We start from the raw sequence: 15,607 nt of genomic DNA on the forward strand, positions 1-15,607 counted from the left end.
ACAAAGGGTGAGAAGAATGAGAGTGAAAATGGAGAGGCTGGTTGGGTGGCAATTAAAGTAATGCAGATGACAAAGGTTGAAAATAGGTGTTACCAAAGGGTTGTGTATTTAAGAAGTGATAGATTTAGTAATTAGTATGACAAAAAGTAAATCCAGATCTATTCTGAAGCTATTGGTCTTTAGTAAGAAAGCAGCAGTCAGTTAACTATAAGTCAAAAGCCTTTGAGGATGGCAAAGAACTGAGCCTTAGGGAGCATAAGTTCAATTTTGATCCCCAAAATGGCTTTAAATGAGCGTGTGGGGGAGGAGAAGAATGTTCTCACAGAAAGGGGAAATTGAGGAAGTAATGGGAGATGACTAATGGATGAGATAATGGTCAGATGAAGAAATGACAACGTGAAAATAGCCAGGTAGAAGGTTCACAGGGCAAAGTAGGCAAAGGTTCTTTATATCAGGCCTTTCATACAGGATATTCTTATTGGCTTCTTAGAATGTGGTGGTTGTGCTCTGTGGAAGGGTCAGATTCAGTTTAAAGAGGACAGTAAAAAGGCATTTTCTCTGATGGCTGTCTCCCAACCCCATTTTAATATGCTCCATGATGTCACGTTTCACAGACAACCTACTGAAGAATGGCATTAGAGAGACAGGTTAGGAAAGATAAGAGTTAATTTTACTCCCATTAATAAAGATAAACATAGTGAGTTAAAGTGAAACACTAAAGTGGTGAGGAAAACTTTTGGCCAATAATAACTACCAGAATAGTAAAAGGGTCCAGCATGAATAAATTCAACTTGAATTTAGACAAGGTGGGTGATGGTTTTTAGACAAGGAAGAATGGGTGCCTAGGGGACGGATGCAAGGACGTCTCTATAGAGTCAGGGAAGTGAAAATTTACACTTTTGGCAAGCGGTCGGTGTGTGTGGGTTAGTCAGTAGAAATGTGATTGGCCCAGCAGGGTCTGCTGACTGGCAATGATCTAAGTTAAGGTTCTACCCTCCCACAGGGAAATGGACATGATCCTCAGAAGATGAAAGAAAAATGAGAGAAATGAAAAGTCTCGAGTTTTCTCAAGCAGGCATGTTAAGTGAGGCTAGGATCATCTTAGCAATGTGACCTTCAGTGGTGAGGGACTAAGTTGGTATAGGCGAAGATAGAGGCTTAGTCGAGACAAGGAGTCAGAAGAGCTTGGCCAGATTTGGGCCAAGCAGAGAAATCTCCGTCATCACATTTCTGGTTTTAGACCCAGGGTGGTTGCTGGTGTCATTCGCTAAGATAGAGTGGGGGTGTCTAGGAGACGACTAGGCTTAGAATCCAGAGGAACACGGATCCTATTTTAGACATGGTACTTTTGAAACACTCAAATTGGATAGAACTTAAATATAGGAGTGGATCACATAAGAGAAATTTGGGGTAAGAGATAAATCAGGAGCTGTCAGTGTGACGTTACTTCAAGATCACACAAGTGGAAGTGGGAGTTAGACGAGAAACAAGACTCCAAGATTTGGGTAATGAATTCCTCCTGGAGATTTTTCCAGAAATGTCTTTGCTAGAAATATGGATTGCATTTCCAGTGGCACAAAAGTAAACTGAACAGACAACAATTGGAGTAGCGGTCAAGTATTTGAACACTATTTTCTTTTGATTTGAAAACCTCTACTTGTTGTTACTAATGATAATATTTGCATGTCCCAAATTATATTTCTTGAACACTATTTTGTTCCCATTTAACTCTCAGAAAACTGGGGAGAGGGGGTGTAACATATCCATGGTGACAAAATTACTTAGTCTTGGGTCCTCTTTTCAAAATTAAGAAACCTGATTGGGGAGTTTCTGTTCTGAACCTCTATACCGAATGGCAGGAATAATCATTAGCTTGCTTTATTTTCTTACTGTGTGCCAAAGAATAGAATTATGTACATATAGTAGTTCTAATAAGAGTTCTTACTGAACTTCTCTACCTCATGTGTGGATGTTTGAATCATTAAGGTTGGGGCACCGGGTGGCAGTGCCCCAAGGCATTATAGACAAGTCCTAGGAAGGGCAGAATTCGCTTTAGTAGATTGATCATAACACTTCAAACCATTAAAAAAAGTGAACACAAAATGTAACAAAAGCACACTGGATGGGAGTTAGGTTTGCGTTGCCCCATGGCGTCAAACTCAGTGATCAGCTTTGGACATCATGTGGCAGTGAGATGTGCACAAAAATTTCCCCCCACCCTCTCAAGTTGTCCCCTCCAAAATATCAGACCGAGGCACTAAGACCACACAGACGTCTTTGGAAAGAACCCTTGGGGAACAAGGGTTTGTTTTGTTTTTTGTTTTTACTTTTTCTTTTAAATATATATATATCCTCAGTTTCTAGCAGAATCTGGTAGGTACAAGACAACACTCTGGAAAAAAGAAGGGAATTGAGGGAGGGCGGTGGGACAAGGAGGGAGGGCGGGAAAGTGGAGGATGGCAGAGAGGACCAAAGAGAGGAGAAGGAAGCAAGAAGGAGAAAGGAAGAAATTGACACCAAACACTCTTCCAAGATAAACTCTTATCAGAAAAACAAAAAGCTGGTTCTGCTTTAAAGAAAAGAAGAGGTCCGTGTTTGGGGAAGATGTGCAGAAAAGCCCTCATCCCACTTTCCACGCCCGTGCAGCTCAGCCCCCTCCCAGCCGCCCAGCATCCCCGGCCGGGGCCTCCGGGTCCCGCCCACTCCCCGACCCCGCCCACTCGGCCCTCCGCGCCTGCGCACAGCGGGCCCCGGGGAGGTCGGGGGTGGGGGGGGGGGGAAGAGGAAGAGGAAGCCGGGGGCGGGGCCTGGCGGGGAGTGAACCGGAAGTGCAACGCTCCGGCTTCTCCTCGCCCAGGCGGAACCCGCTCTCCCGGCCCGCTCAAGAACTTTTCTCCTCGCTGCCGCCCCGACGGCGCTCGCGGCGGCCCTGAGCTTCGCCCCGCGGCCTCCTCCGCCCGCCCCGCCCCGCCCCGCCGCGGCGTCGTCATCGTCGTCGTCGTCGTCGTCGTCGTCCCCGTCCCCGGCCCGGTTCGGCGCGGCCCGGTCTCCCTCGCGGCCCCGCGCTGTCCGCCCGCCCCGCTGCAGAGATGTGCGACAAGGAGTTCATGTGGGCCCTGAAGAATGGGGACCTGGACGAGGTGAAGGACTACGTGGCCAAGGTGAGCGGGCGCGGGGGAGGAGGGGTGGGGAGGGGGAGGGGGGGCGGCCCGATCGCCCACCCCCCCTTGGGGGGAGGGGCGGGCCCCTTCTGACCTTTGGTCACCTGGAACCGGGAACCCCTCCCCCCCGGCCCCCCCCCCCCGGTCCTTCCCCTCCCTCCACGTGGAGGCCGGGGATGCGGAGATCTTTCAATCAGGCACTTCTCCATCCCCGGGTTATTCTAAGCCGGGAGGGGTGGGGGGTGAGGGGGTAGGGTGGGACTTGGTGCGGGGGACGGCGAGGCGGGGGGGGGTGGTGATTTCCAGTCCAGAATGCGTTTTCTGGCGCGTTGGGATCTGCCTGCTGTGCTTTGGGGGCCTGCACGGGTCTTGGGAGCAAAAGCAAATTGGAGCCCTTCCCCCCCTCCTCCTCCCACAAACACATCACTTCCAAAATAAAACAAAATAAGAGGTTTTTTTTTTTGGGGGGGGGGAAATCTCCCCGTCCTTGAAATGCTGAAACTTGGTAGCACTTGGCCGGGAAGTTGTGGCTTGGTGCCGCTTTGGGTGTGGCTCTGCCTTCCCCACCACTGGCCGGAGCCCGCTGGTGTGGACCAGCCTGGGGCATGGGGTGTGTGTGTGTGTGTGTGTGTGTGTGTGGAGGAGGGGGGGATCTCAGATGCCCCCCCCGCCCACCCCCAGCCCTCGCAAGCCTTCCTCCCTCCCCCCCCCCACCAGCCTGCACACCCCGCTGGTGGCTTCCTCATTGGATTCCCTGGGGAGGGTGAGGGGGGGGGGGAGTCCGGAGGAGGGTGGTGGAGAACAATAATAGTAATAATGCGTTTGGAGGTAAAATCCTGATGCGCAAGACAGCTCTTCTCCGACGTGAGTCCAAACTACGAATCTCAGTCCAAGCGGTGGTGGAGTGTTGAACTTGACATTCCAAGCTAGCCCTGCGTTTGGACATGGATTCGGGGCCTTCAGAAAAAACACTGGAGAGCAATTGGGGTTGTGATTATGGCGATGCTCTTGTAAAAAGTGTGTGTGTGGTGGGGGGTGGGGGGGCGCGCAACTTTTTTTTTTATTATTATTATTTAAAGAACTGTCCGTGATTTACAAAGTTACTGAGAGTTGAATGTTAGGCATAGAGTATTTCAACATGAAACCCACCACCGGTGTCAACTTCCCTCCACCAGAGTTCCCATACAAAGGCCGCTGGTTGCAGCCTAGATCTTTGGTATTGTTGAGTCTGTTTTGGATATGTAACTACACCACTCTTCTTGCATCCTCAGTATAACCGGAGCCGGTGACTCTGCTCCTTGTTACTTCCCCTTCTCATCTTGCTCCTTGCACCCTTCATTCCGTTCCTTCTCTGAAAAGGACAACTTTTTGAGGACCCAGGAGGGCATCTTGCTTCTGAATGGGTTGACTCTGACTTTACCATGGAGGTCACCTTACTCTTAATTCTGAAAGTTAGAGGGCTGGAACTGGATTTTAGTGTTGTAAAAGATAGAGCCCTTGCTGTGGTGTTTTTGCCTCGAGATTGTGTTAGCAGATGAAGAGTTTCTGGGTTTTTTTGAGGGGGAGAAGGGAGAGCCACACCCTGCAGTGTCCACAAGCTATTCCTGGTTTTGTACCAGAGTCACTCCTGGCAGCACCCAGAATCGAACCTGGTCCCCTGCCTGCAAGGCAGAAATAGAAATGTCCTACCCATTGTTCTCTCTCTCTCCCTCCATCTCCCACTCCCTCTCCCTCTCCCCTATAGATGCAGACTTTTCTTAATGCAGGACCATGAGAGGCAAATTCCTGGTAGTTTTTGCTCTGATTATACCAGAACACTAGGCTTACTAGATGCAGATTATCTGCTTGGTTGTTGGCAATGAATTTTCTGGACACCGTTCACTGCCTTCTCTGCTAGTGGCACTTAGAATTCTGACTTCACTCTATGTTCCATGGAAGATGGAAGGGAAGACATACCTTACTCGGGACCCTTCCATCTATGATACAGTTACTACTCTGAAAGTGAGCCCCTAAGGATTTTATGTCCTGGTGGAACCTGGGTTTTTATATACTTGAAATAGAAGAAGTGGGCCGGAAAGGTAATACAGCAGGTAAGGCCCCCGAGCCCTGCTTGTAGGCCCTGAGCACCGCCAGGTGTGGAAAAGAAACAAAATGTAGGAAGAAGCAGTAAGTACTAAGCTTACAGCTACAAAAATAACAATGTGTGTGAATATTTTATATTCTTGTCAGTCTTGTGAGATATTTCATTAGTCCCATTTTACAGATAAGATTACTGAGATGCTTGAGAACAAATTCCAGTTACACAGATAGCAAATGACGAAGCCAGGACTGCTGACTTCCAAATTCAAGACTATTGCTCCACACAGGTCTTAGGATCTAAACGTCATTGTGATGAAACACATAGTACCAGGATGTCTGGTGTTGAGCGTTCCCGGAGTCACTTACACCGAGTTCTAAGTCACACAAAAAGGTTTATATACAAATCTGCACCTGTAATGATGGATGTATTTATTTTCAGATAGTTTTTATATCAGGTTATGTTGTTAAGGTAGACTTTATTTTTCCCTATTGCTGCCATACTTACAACTCTCATTAACAAAAAAAGATGTGCCTAAGATGAGGATGAGGAAAATATTAAGACCTGGTTTATATAGGAAGGTTTGACTCTAGTTGTATGAAGACTGTTGATCTTTTTCCTTGCCTTTTGCCTTATTAATAAAAAGTAATAAACCAAAGTAAACAAACACTGACACTCCAAGCTTTCACTGATGGCGCTCCTGTATTGTACCTATTTGTACTCTTTAAGGCCTTTTAGCAATGTCTTGTACTCAACAACCATCTTCCTGCTTATTCTTGGGCTTGTCTCATTTTCAGTTAGGAATTGAACTTTTCTACCTGCTCCTAACTTCTCTACAGAAGTCTATTATCTGGATAGGAATGCATTGTTGATGTAAGAGGAATTCAAGTTGCTGAAAAGTTCATAGTTCCCAGGATCACTGAAATTGTAATTTTCTAAGTAAATTACATTTGTCATAAATTTTTTTCCATTTGTCAAATTACATTAAAAATATCACAAACTGTTTGGCTCATTGACCTAAAAATCATTTTTATTTAATCCATCCATTTCAGTAGGCACCTTTTAGATCCTAAGCATTTTGCTAATGCCTGGCACGATCATACGTTGGATATAACATTTAGGAAGCTCAGGCATCTCTATTCAGCAGAACTCTATGAAAACGCTTCCATACTTTTAAGTAGTATGCAAATTATAAATAGCATCCACTTGCATAAAGTTTGCTTTGTCCGATTGGAAAACAAATGAGAGACGGAAAGTAAGATATTCCTGAGCAGCAATTCTAGGTATTCTTAACTCAATTTTCCATCAGTTTGCTCCCTCTGGATAACATTGTTTTTGCAGGAGTCTTCCAATTCTACCTTTATGTTACTTTCTCCCATTGGAGTTAATTTTACTCTTTTATCCTCAGCTGAACCTTCTCAGTAAAATTCCAGTCGAGCTCTCCATGTTCTTCTCAAAAACCACCTCTTTCTGTTGTCTCCTTCGGTGGGTTGGAGGTGTGGCGGGGGACGGGGTACATGTGGACAGGACGCACAGAGGCTGAGGCCAGCTAGGAATGCTCATTCTCCCAGGCCCTGTTGTCCTCTTTTTGATTAGTGATCTGACTCAGTCATTTGCCAAGACAAGAAAAAGGGGGATGGGGAAGGTGTCCCTAGATTTCTCAGTATAATCAAGACTTCCTTTTAAGTCTTTCATTCCTTATTCTTCAATCTAACCATTTACTGATTTAAATTAGCTGCTCATTCTTGCTTGTCTGGACTGTATCTGTGTGCCTTCCTGGTCAACTTGGACTCTTTCGCTAAAAGAATCGTTCTATAAAGTGGGTCTGAGCATGCTCTCTTTTCCAGCTAACCTCCTCCCGTGCCCTTAAAATACACTTGTGATTCCTCATTATTTATTTTTAAAAATGATAATTCATCCTTGATTCGACAGACCAGGCCTTTGTGCCTACCTTTCTATATTCAGCTCTCTCCAACCTCTGATCCTGACCCTGCGATGCCATTTCTTGTAGAACTATATGTACTCTTTAATCCTGCTTGACCAAATTTGCTTACCTCACTCCATCCCTGATTTCCTGCTTACTCTCTTAGTTTAAATAGCTCCTCCTCTTGAAAGATTCTGATTTCAAGTGAAGTGCTGCTTTTAATGTTTCACTTATTAGGGGTCACGGCACAGTTTATTCCCTCAAGCACTTCCAGATGTTGTCCCTGAGCACCACAGAATGTGGCTCTCCCCCCCCCCCCCCCAAAAAAAAAACAAAGGCAAGAAAAATACATTGAATTTTATTTTACTGTTAACTGTACTTGGTCTCTCAGGCTAGGAGGACTGGTTAATGTTAGAACCAACCACAAGTGTGTGGGGGGTTGAGGGTAGTTCAGATAGAGAAGGGAACGGTATGACAGTAATAGCTGGAAATGATCACATTGGACAAGAACTGAGAGTGAAAAGTAGGTAAAGGGATGTACACTACCTTTCAGTACGTGTATTGCAAACCCTAATGCCTAAAAGGGAGGGAGAGAGGGAGGGGGGAAAGTGGGGCGGAGAAAGAGAGGAGAGAAAGGAAGGGGGGGAGAGAGAGAGAGCGAGAGAAAGAGAGAGAGAGAGAGAGAGAGAGAGGCCTGCCATAGAGGCAGGGTTGGGGGTGAGGGGAGGGAAACTGGGGACACTGGTGCTGGGAAATGTATACTTGGGGAGGGATGGGTGTTGGAACACAGTATGACTGAAACCTAATCATGAACAGCTTTGTAAGAGTCTATCTCAGTGGCATACATTTTTAAAAATTAATAATTGTAGTTGTATTTGATCATGTATAATTTATATTTGGAATTATGGTTCTATACAGTACAGATAAATTTGTTAAATTTGTTAGTATGCCATAAGAAACTAAAGTAGCCATTCTATCCAGATCAGTGGTTATTTCTATTCAGAATGGTTTCGAATGTTGTGTACAGTTATAATTACTAGCTCTGTCAACCCAGAACCTATCATCAATCCCATTTTAGATAATTTAGGAATACTGAGGCTAAGACCAGGTAGCTTGCCTGAGGTCCGAGATGCTGAGATTTTTATCTCAGTTTCTTTGATTCCAAAGCGGTAATACCTAGAGCACTCAGGGCACTGTATTACTGAGCGAATAAATGTTGAAAACGGATCTCAGCAGGACCGTAGTTATCCTGAGACTGCTTGGAGCTGAGCTGCTTGGTTGTTTGAGGATCTAGCCCTCTTCCTGGTTAGTGCTTGTGAGCTGTATTAGTAAGCATCCCTTTAGGGCTCTCATGCGTGGACCGTGGACCGTTGTTTACCGGTCCTTCTGTTTCACTTGCTGTGAATAGTATGCACGGGTCTCTAACTTGTCTCTGACTTCCCTTTCTGTGGTTTCCTTCTCTACACTAGCCTCCACCCTCCTTACAGCTGCCCTTGACACCCTGGTAGGTCCAAAAACCAATCTGTGTGCACCCTGGGCGTGAGTAGGGTCTCTGAGCCTTCCGGGGAGTGTCATTTCTATACACACACACATACACCCGCATTTATAGTGCTTAGTGCGTAACTCTTAGTAGTGCTTGGTGACCATAAGGGGTGCTGGAATTGAATCTGGGTTCACTGCATACAAGCATGTAGTCTGCCCACTGTACTCTTTCTCCAGACATTATATGTATTAGAAGGATTTTTTATTTGAAATATTATAGAAAATAACATTTTGAGGGACCAGAGCAATATTAGAGCGGGTAAGACATGTGCCTTGCACACAGTCCACACGGGTTTGATCCCCAGCATCCCATATGGTTCCCTGAACACGGCCAGGAGTGATTCCTGAGTGCAGAGCCCTTAGCATTGCCAGGTGTGGACTCCCCACCCCCACCCCCCCAAAAAGGAAAAAGAAAGTAACATTTTGATACTTAGTTTTAAACCTTTGATTGTAAATTTTAAAAGTTGTAGGTGCTGTTTTTGGAAAACAATTTATTAAAAGATTGTTGGTATTGATTTTTGAAAACAATATGGACATGTATCAAAAAAAGAGAAATTGAGCTGCCATTTGACCCTGCCATACCACTTCTGGGAATATACCCTGGGGGCCCAAAAACAGCAGAAACAACCTCTGAAAAATAAATGTAAGCACTAAACATTATGCCCACAAATAGAAGTTAGGCACTGTCCTTTGGAAGTTTGGAAATGAATTACTATTGAAACCACAGTATAGAGCTGGAACATATTGGCTTTGAATCTAACCAGCTCTTTGGGGGAGTTAATTGTTTAGAACTCACCAACTGGAGTTAGAATATTTAGAATACCTAAATAACATAAACTGCATGATTTTTTTTATTATACTTGGTGTCAGTGATTGTTAACCATTGTTACTGATAGTAACAAACTGCTTTAGAAGGAAACTACTTAAGATCTCCTTCACTCTAATTTTGTAAATGGGGGAAATGAGATGATAAAGGACTTGATCAGAATTATACTTCTAAATAAGATTCAGAATTAGTTTTCTTAAACCTGAGTAGGTGCTGTTTTTCATTATACTATGTTTTCTAATCAAAACACTTTATTCAGTGTTCTGCAGTTTTTTCTCGTCCACCCATCTACCTGGTTAAATTTTTGCTGGGATTTTAAGTTTTAATAGTATTCTCGTGGGAGGAGGGGTTTGGCCCCACTCACAGTGGTACGCAGGGACTGCTCCCAGTTTTCCACTGGGGTGCCAGTGCCAGGGAGCTGCCCATTGAGCTGCCTCTCCAGCCCCAGTAGCATTCCTTGGCTGCAGCTGATCCCTGCTTGATGCCACCATGGTATCTAGTGGAAGAGTTCTCTTGCTGTGTTCTGTGTGCCGACTATAGGGTTTCTTACATTGAGAGCTATGGGTTCCTGACTTGACTGACACGGTCCTGATTTGAACAGAGGCTTAAAAATCTTGCCCCATGGAATGTGTCTTTATGTTTAGAGTGTTCAAAATTAGTTTTATTTTAGTGACTTTTTTTAAAACAAAGGTGCATGCCTGTATAGGTGTGGATCACTTATTACCATTGGATATTAAAATAGTGCCTCGAACTTTAGAATTTAAACACACTTCCACCTCCCAAATATTTCTGCATATGTTGATTTAAGATAGTGTTAATAATGGCACACTCACTGGGGGTTGAGGGGAAGTCCAAATTTTGAAGTCCCTTCCGGTGTTTCTGGAGTTCCCTATTATGTATGAATCTTAGTGAAATAAATGCAAGACTCGACTCTGACCACCACCAAAACCAACGAGGACAAATTGTTTTTTTCATGCCCACATTTAGATTGTGGTTCTGTAAGACAAACATGGCGGGTTGGATGCATTTATCTGCAGCTGACTCAAAGACTTACAGGCACTTCACTGTGACTTGAGTAGACTTGAATAGAATAGAATGTAGCAGTAAACTAGTTTCTAAAAAAAAGTAGTGGCGGGTCCTTGGGGCATACCTTCTGGGCCAGGTGGTGACTATGACAAATTTTCATTTTATTTCTTGGTTTCAAGCTTTCTTAGTTCCTGCCCATTTTCTGTGCTAGGATCTTTAACCTTCGCAGCAATTCTGAGAATTCTTTCAATAGCTATTAATGTTTTGCATTTCTGTTAATCAGTATGAATCGATTTCTGTTGCTTGCAGGTAAGAACTTTGTGTTAACTCTCCCCTGTAGTATTGTTAGCTTTTTGGAGACGGAAAGTCCTTTGTAGTTTTAGGATTTTATCATATTGGCTCTTATCTGTGGTTTAGTTATATTTGGGTTGAATTGGTACTTATAAGAATGAATCCTTCCTTTATTTTTTAAGTTTTTTTTTTTACCATGTCGTCTATAATATGTTCTTAGTGTTAGTGATGTTTCATTTTCCTCTCAGAATTAAGTAGTTCTGAATTTACTTTGTGTAGCTTTAAACCCAGTGAATTTCTCACACTTTCCCACACAATAGTTGTGAAATACAATAGTGATGGTAGTTGTACATAACCAACTTATCACAGCCATCCATTTAGAATTTCAGTTTGTTTTGCCTCCCAGGCAGTGCTCAGGTGAGCCTGGTGCCACACTCGGAGAGTCTGTTACCTGAGCAGGGATCTGATGCAAGGATTTGGAGCTTCCTGGGTCGTGTAATTCTGCGTGCTGCTAGGACCATACTGGCAGTGCTGGTAGCTAAGGGCAGTATGGTGCTGGGGTCAATACCTAACCCCTGTTCTATCTCCCTAGGCCACAGTTAAGGATTTTTAAAACCATAGTCTTTGTGTGTGTGTGTGGTTTTTTTTTTTTTTCTTTTTAGGTCACACACGGCAATGCACAGGGGTTACTCCTGGCTCATGCACTCAGGAATTACTCCTGGCAGTGCTCGAGGGACCATATGGGATGCTGGGAATAGAACCCAGGTCGACTGCATGCAAGGCAAACGCCCTACCCACTGTGCTATCACTCCAGCCCCTAAAACCATAGTCTTAAAAAAGTGAAGGTAGTTGGGCCAAAGATGTAGCTTGTGTTGATTGCCATGACTTCTTGGTGCGGGAGAACCCAGGTTTATTTGCTGGCTCAGCTGGTCCTCTACACACCGCTAGGTAGCTCCCAGCATCACCATGTGTGGCCCCAAAATAAAAAAATTTTTGTGCTTATACTGTTTCCTTACAAGAATCAGAATCATCAGTGCCTTTCCATTAATATTTAGGAACATTGAAATTTGCACTTAATGCCACATTATGTACAATGACATAAAAGCAAGTGTACCAACAAATCGATAAAATTGAAAGCTTTCTTATTGGAAACTAAACCTTTGAAAGCACTTTGTTTTATTTTATATTTGGTTTGGGGGCCACCATTGGCTGTTGTCAAGGCTTACTCCTGACTATGCTCAGGGATCACTCCTGGTGATTCTTGGGGGACCGTATGTGGCACTGGAGAATGAACTGGATTGACCACCTGCAAAGCTAGTACCTTGCCCTTTTGTTCTGTCTCTCTGGCCCAGTTTTGTTTTAAATAAGAGCCAAACCTAGAGGGGTGGGGCTGTGTTCAGCTCAGTGATGTGGACCTGATGATGCAGTACTCGGGCCCAGCGTGCTCAGGTGCCATGAGGGCTGCCCCAGCATTGCTGTTGCTGCCTGGGACTTAGGGCCTCGCACTCTGTCTACGGGGCCTCTACCACTAGAGCTATCTCCCCAACCCAGTGTTTGTGATTTTAAAGCGCTTTGTTAGAAGAATAACTGTACTTTCCCTTTGGATTCTCGTACGCCTGCTTTTGACTTTCATCCTATCATGTTGTTTAGTTTTATCAAACCAACTTTTGGGGCCAAGCAACTAGCTCAAAGACCTAAGAGTACATGCTTTGCACGCTCAGTGCGTGCTTTGTTCTTTCCTCAGTCACTGCTCAGCATTGCCTTAGAGTTCCTTCTTGGCACCTCTCGGAGTGACCTTGATTACAACGGTCCCAGTGATTAAACTGTCCAACCCCTGTTGACTATGGCCAGAAGTATCCCCCATGTACCTCTGAGCATTGCATAGAATACCTGAAAAAACACTGAAAATCTTCTGCTCTTCCGTCTGTAGGTGGGAATTAGAATAATATCTGAGTCATGTTTTCTTGAGCTAGTGAATGTTAGCAGTGCCTAACACATTGTTACTGTACAGTGAATATTTGTGGTGCTCTCTGCATGTAGATCCTTTCCTTAGACTTGTGTGCTCTATAGTCTCTCACTCAACTATTCATCTCCATAGTTGTGCAAAAGCAGCCATAGATAATCACTAAACTAGTGAGCATGTCTGTAATTCTAAATTTCTTCACAAAAACAGACAGCAGTGGGCTGGAGAGTTAAGGCACTTGCCTTGCACCAGCCAACCGTGGCTTAGTTTCGGCACCAAATTTGGGCTCCCTGCTAAGAGTCACCTAAAAAAAGAATCCAAAAAAGATAAGTTGGTTTTTGTTCTTTTCTTTTGAATTTTTTGAGAGGTAAAACTATTGAAATGTATGCTCAAATATTGAGCTTCCTTTGGAGATCAGCATTTCCAAAAATATGATTTTGACATCTTGGTGGTTGAAGGATACTAAACAGGGCTTTGAGAAGCCACATGTGGATAAGGAACTTGAAATGAGGGAGTTAATGCAATTCTCAGAGAAAGCAACATAGAACCACCACAGTAAATTTGAAACTTCGAAGACCTAGGACTGTTCTGGAAAACTAAGAATTAAGAATTATTACTTATAAAAGCAAAAAGAGAGCTAATTTTAATCTGCATTTTTGAACAAAAGGAAATCTGCAAAATTGTTTCAACTGTCAACAGACATCCTTCAAAAATGTTCCAGAATTCTCTCTAGCTGTGATGCCAGCCTTGTGACCTGGCTTGATTTCCAACTCCAGCTAGCAGTTTCACTGACTCATTCATAATTCATTCAGTAAATATCATTTGAGAACCTACAGTGCTGCAACTGTTTTCAATAGCCATGTGGCCACAATAGTGAGTAAGTCTTAAGAGGATGAGTTTTCTTCAGTAGATTCTGTTAACAGGGGATATGCAGACAAAGATTCTTGTATGGGTTCTGAATCATTTCTTTCCCTTTTTAATGAATGGCATGAATCAAGCTTAGCAACTATATAATTTACTAAGAAGTGTGCACCTATATAAAAAGAGACTAAGAGTCAAAAAAAGTCATTTTAGGTTGCAGTACAGGGGAATCAACATGATACAACATCTAATTGAAAATGCAGGACAATGGAAACAGTATATTCTCCAGTTTTTTACAGGTGTCAGGTACGATCTTACATAATAAATTAACATCTATTTAGATCCATTTAAATATGCATATTTAATCTGCAGAATATTCCATGTAGACTTTGTGTACTTGTTATAATTAGTGTAATGGAAATTGACTTCTCTGAGATCCCTCTGCTAATAAGTGGAGGCGGCACAGGGTTAGATCTGATTCCAAGATCTGACTGGTTCTTGCTTGTGATTGCACTGAAATCTTTCAGAACAACCTCAAATAAAACACAGAGAAGGGGGAAAACAGAAGATTTAAGTATTGAAGTAGAATACAGAGTACATGCAAGCTTTAATTAGGAAACAAATTTTCAAAACTGTGAGGAAGACAAAAATTAGAAATAGAAGACCCCTAACATTTCATTCAAAATAAACGTATATGGTTATGATGTGTGTACTGTGTGTTTGGGGTGTTCAGGAGAGGGGGGTGTTAATCTGTAAGTTACTGAATAGACTATGAAGGGTTCCAATCAGCTGACCTCTAGATAAATTTCTGTGATAGTTTTGGAAGTATCTGAAACAAGCAGTTCTGTCATGAATAAAATCTGTGAAGAAGTAAACTAGAGCTGTCGTTCACGTATGACAGCAGCAGAAACCCTAAGAAAATCTCACCCCCTCCCAGAACTCATTTCTGAAGAATTTAGGAATTGAATTTTCCCTCCCTTCTCTCTCCTGCCTTTCTTCCTCCTTTCTTCCTTTCTTCCTCTCTTCTTCCCCATCTTGGGTTTATTTTCTTCTGCATCCTTAGGCCCTTAGGAGTGTCAGCCAGTGGATCAGGACACAGATAATTCCCAGACAACAAAATATTGGGGGGATGTGTTCAGTTGTGAAACTATGAATCCGCTTCTTGAAAGCGAGGCAGCATTTTTATCATACTAATCTTTTTTCCAGATTGAGATACTATTTGGATGGGTTTTCTTGATCTTATAGTCATTGAAAAAATTTTACTTTCAAACCACCAGTAAATTTTTTCATGTTTGCTGTTTTCAGTTAGAAAAAAACTTAATTCCTCTTAAATTTTCCAAAGAATAAATGCAAAGTGCATAGTTCATAAGTAAATGGGATATACAAAACCAGTCTAAATGACTGAAGTAAAAAACAGTGCCTTGATCAGAAGTACTGTTTCAATATATGGAGGAATATGCAAGAAGATTTAGAGCCTTTACTATCGTGAACTCTTGTTAGTAACATAGAGGCATTTTCCATTGCCTGAAAACCCTTCATTACATTAGTGCTAATTCACATTTTAGTTATTTATGGGTTTGGGGTCACATCAGTGATGCTCAGGGCTTACTTGTGGTAGTGCACTCAGGAATTACTCCTGGGGGACCAGGTGGGATGACTAGAATCAGACCTGGGTCTGCTGCATGCAAGGCAGAGCCCTTCCTGCCGTACTCTCTCTCCAGCCCCTAACTCGCTTTTTATTTATTTTTTGACTACCGTTTAGTACTGTTTAAGTAATTTCATGAGCATGAGCCTGCAATTTGAACCAGTACTTTTTTTTTTTTTTAACCACATCTGTCAGAGCTCGGGATTACTCTTGGCTCTGCACTCTGGAACTCTTGGTGGGCTTGGCGAACCACATGGGGTACCGGGGAATCAAGCCTAGGTTAGCTACATG

At 43.4% G+C, this 15,607-nt stretch overlaps 1 protein-coding gene across 1 annotated transcript in view; it reads left to right on the plus strand.

Moving 5' to 3' along the window:
- The first annotated feature begins 2,812 nt into the window (after positions 1–2,812).
- Positions 2,813–15,607, plus strand: part of MTPN (myotrophin) — a 41,000-nt gene continuing 28,205 nt past the window's right edge. The window contains exon 1 of the mRNA XM_056124009.1: positions 2,813–3,161. Within this exon, the coding sequence (XP_055979984.1) occupies positions 3,090–3,161 (72 nt within the window). The 5' untranslated portion in view covers positions 2,813–3,089. The remainder of the gene's footprint in view (positions 3,162–15,607) is intronic.

This window comes from Sorex fumeus, unplaced genomic scaffold (genome assembly GCF_029834395.1).
Source record: "Sorex fumeus unplaced genomic scaffold, SorFum_2.1 ptg000048l, whole genome shotgun sequence".
Lineage (NCBI taxonomy): Eukaryota > Metazoa > Chordata > Mammalia > Eulipotyphla > Soricidae > Sorex > Sorex fumeus.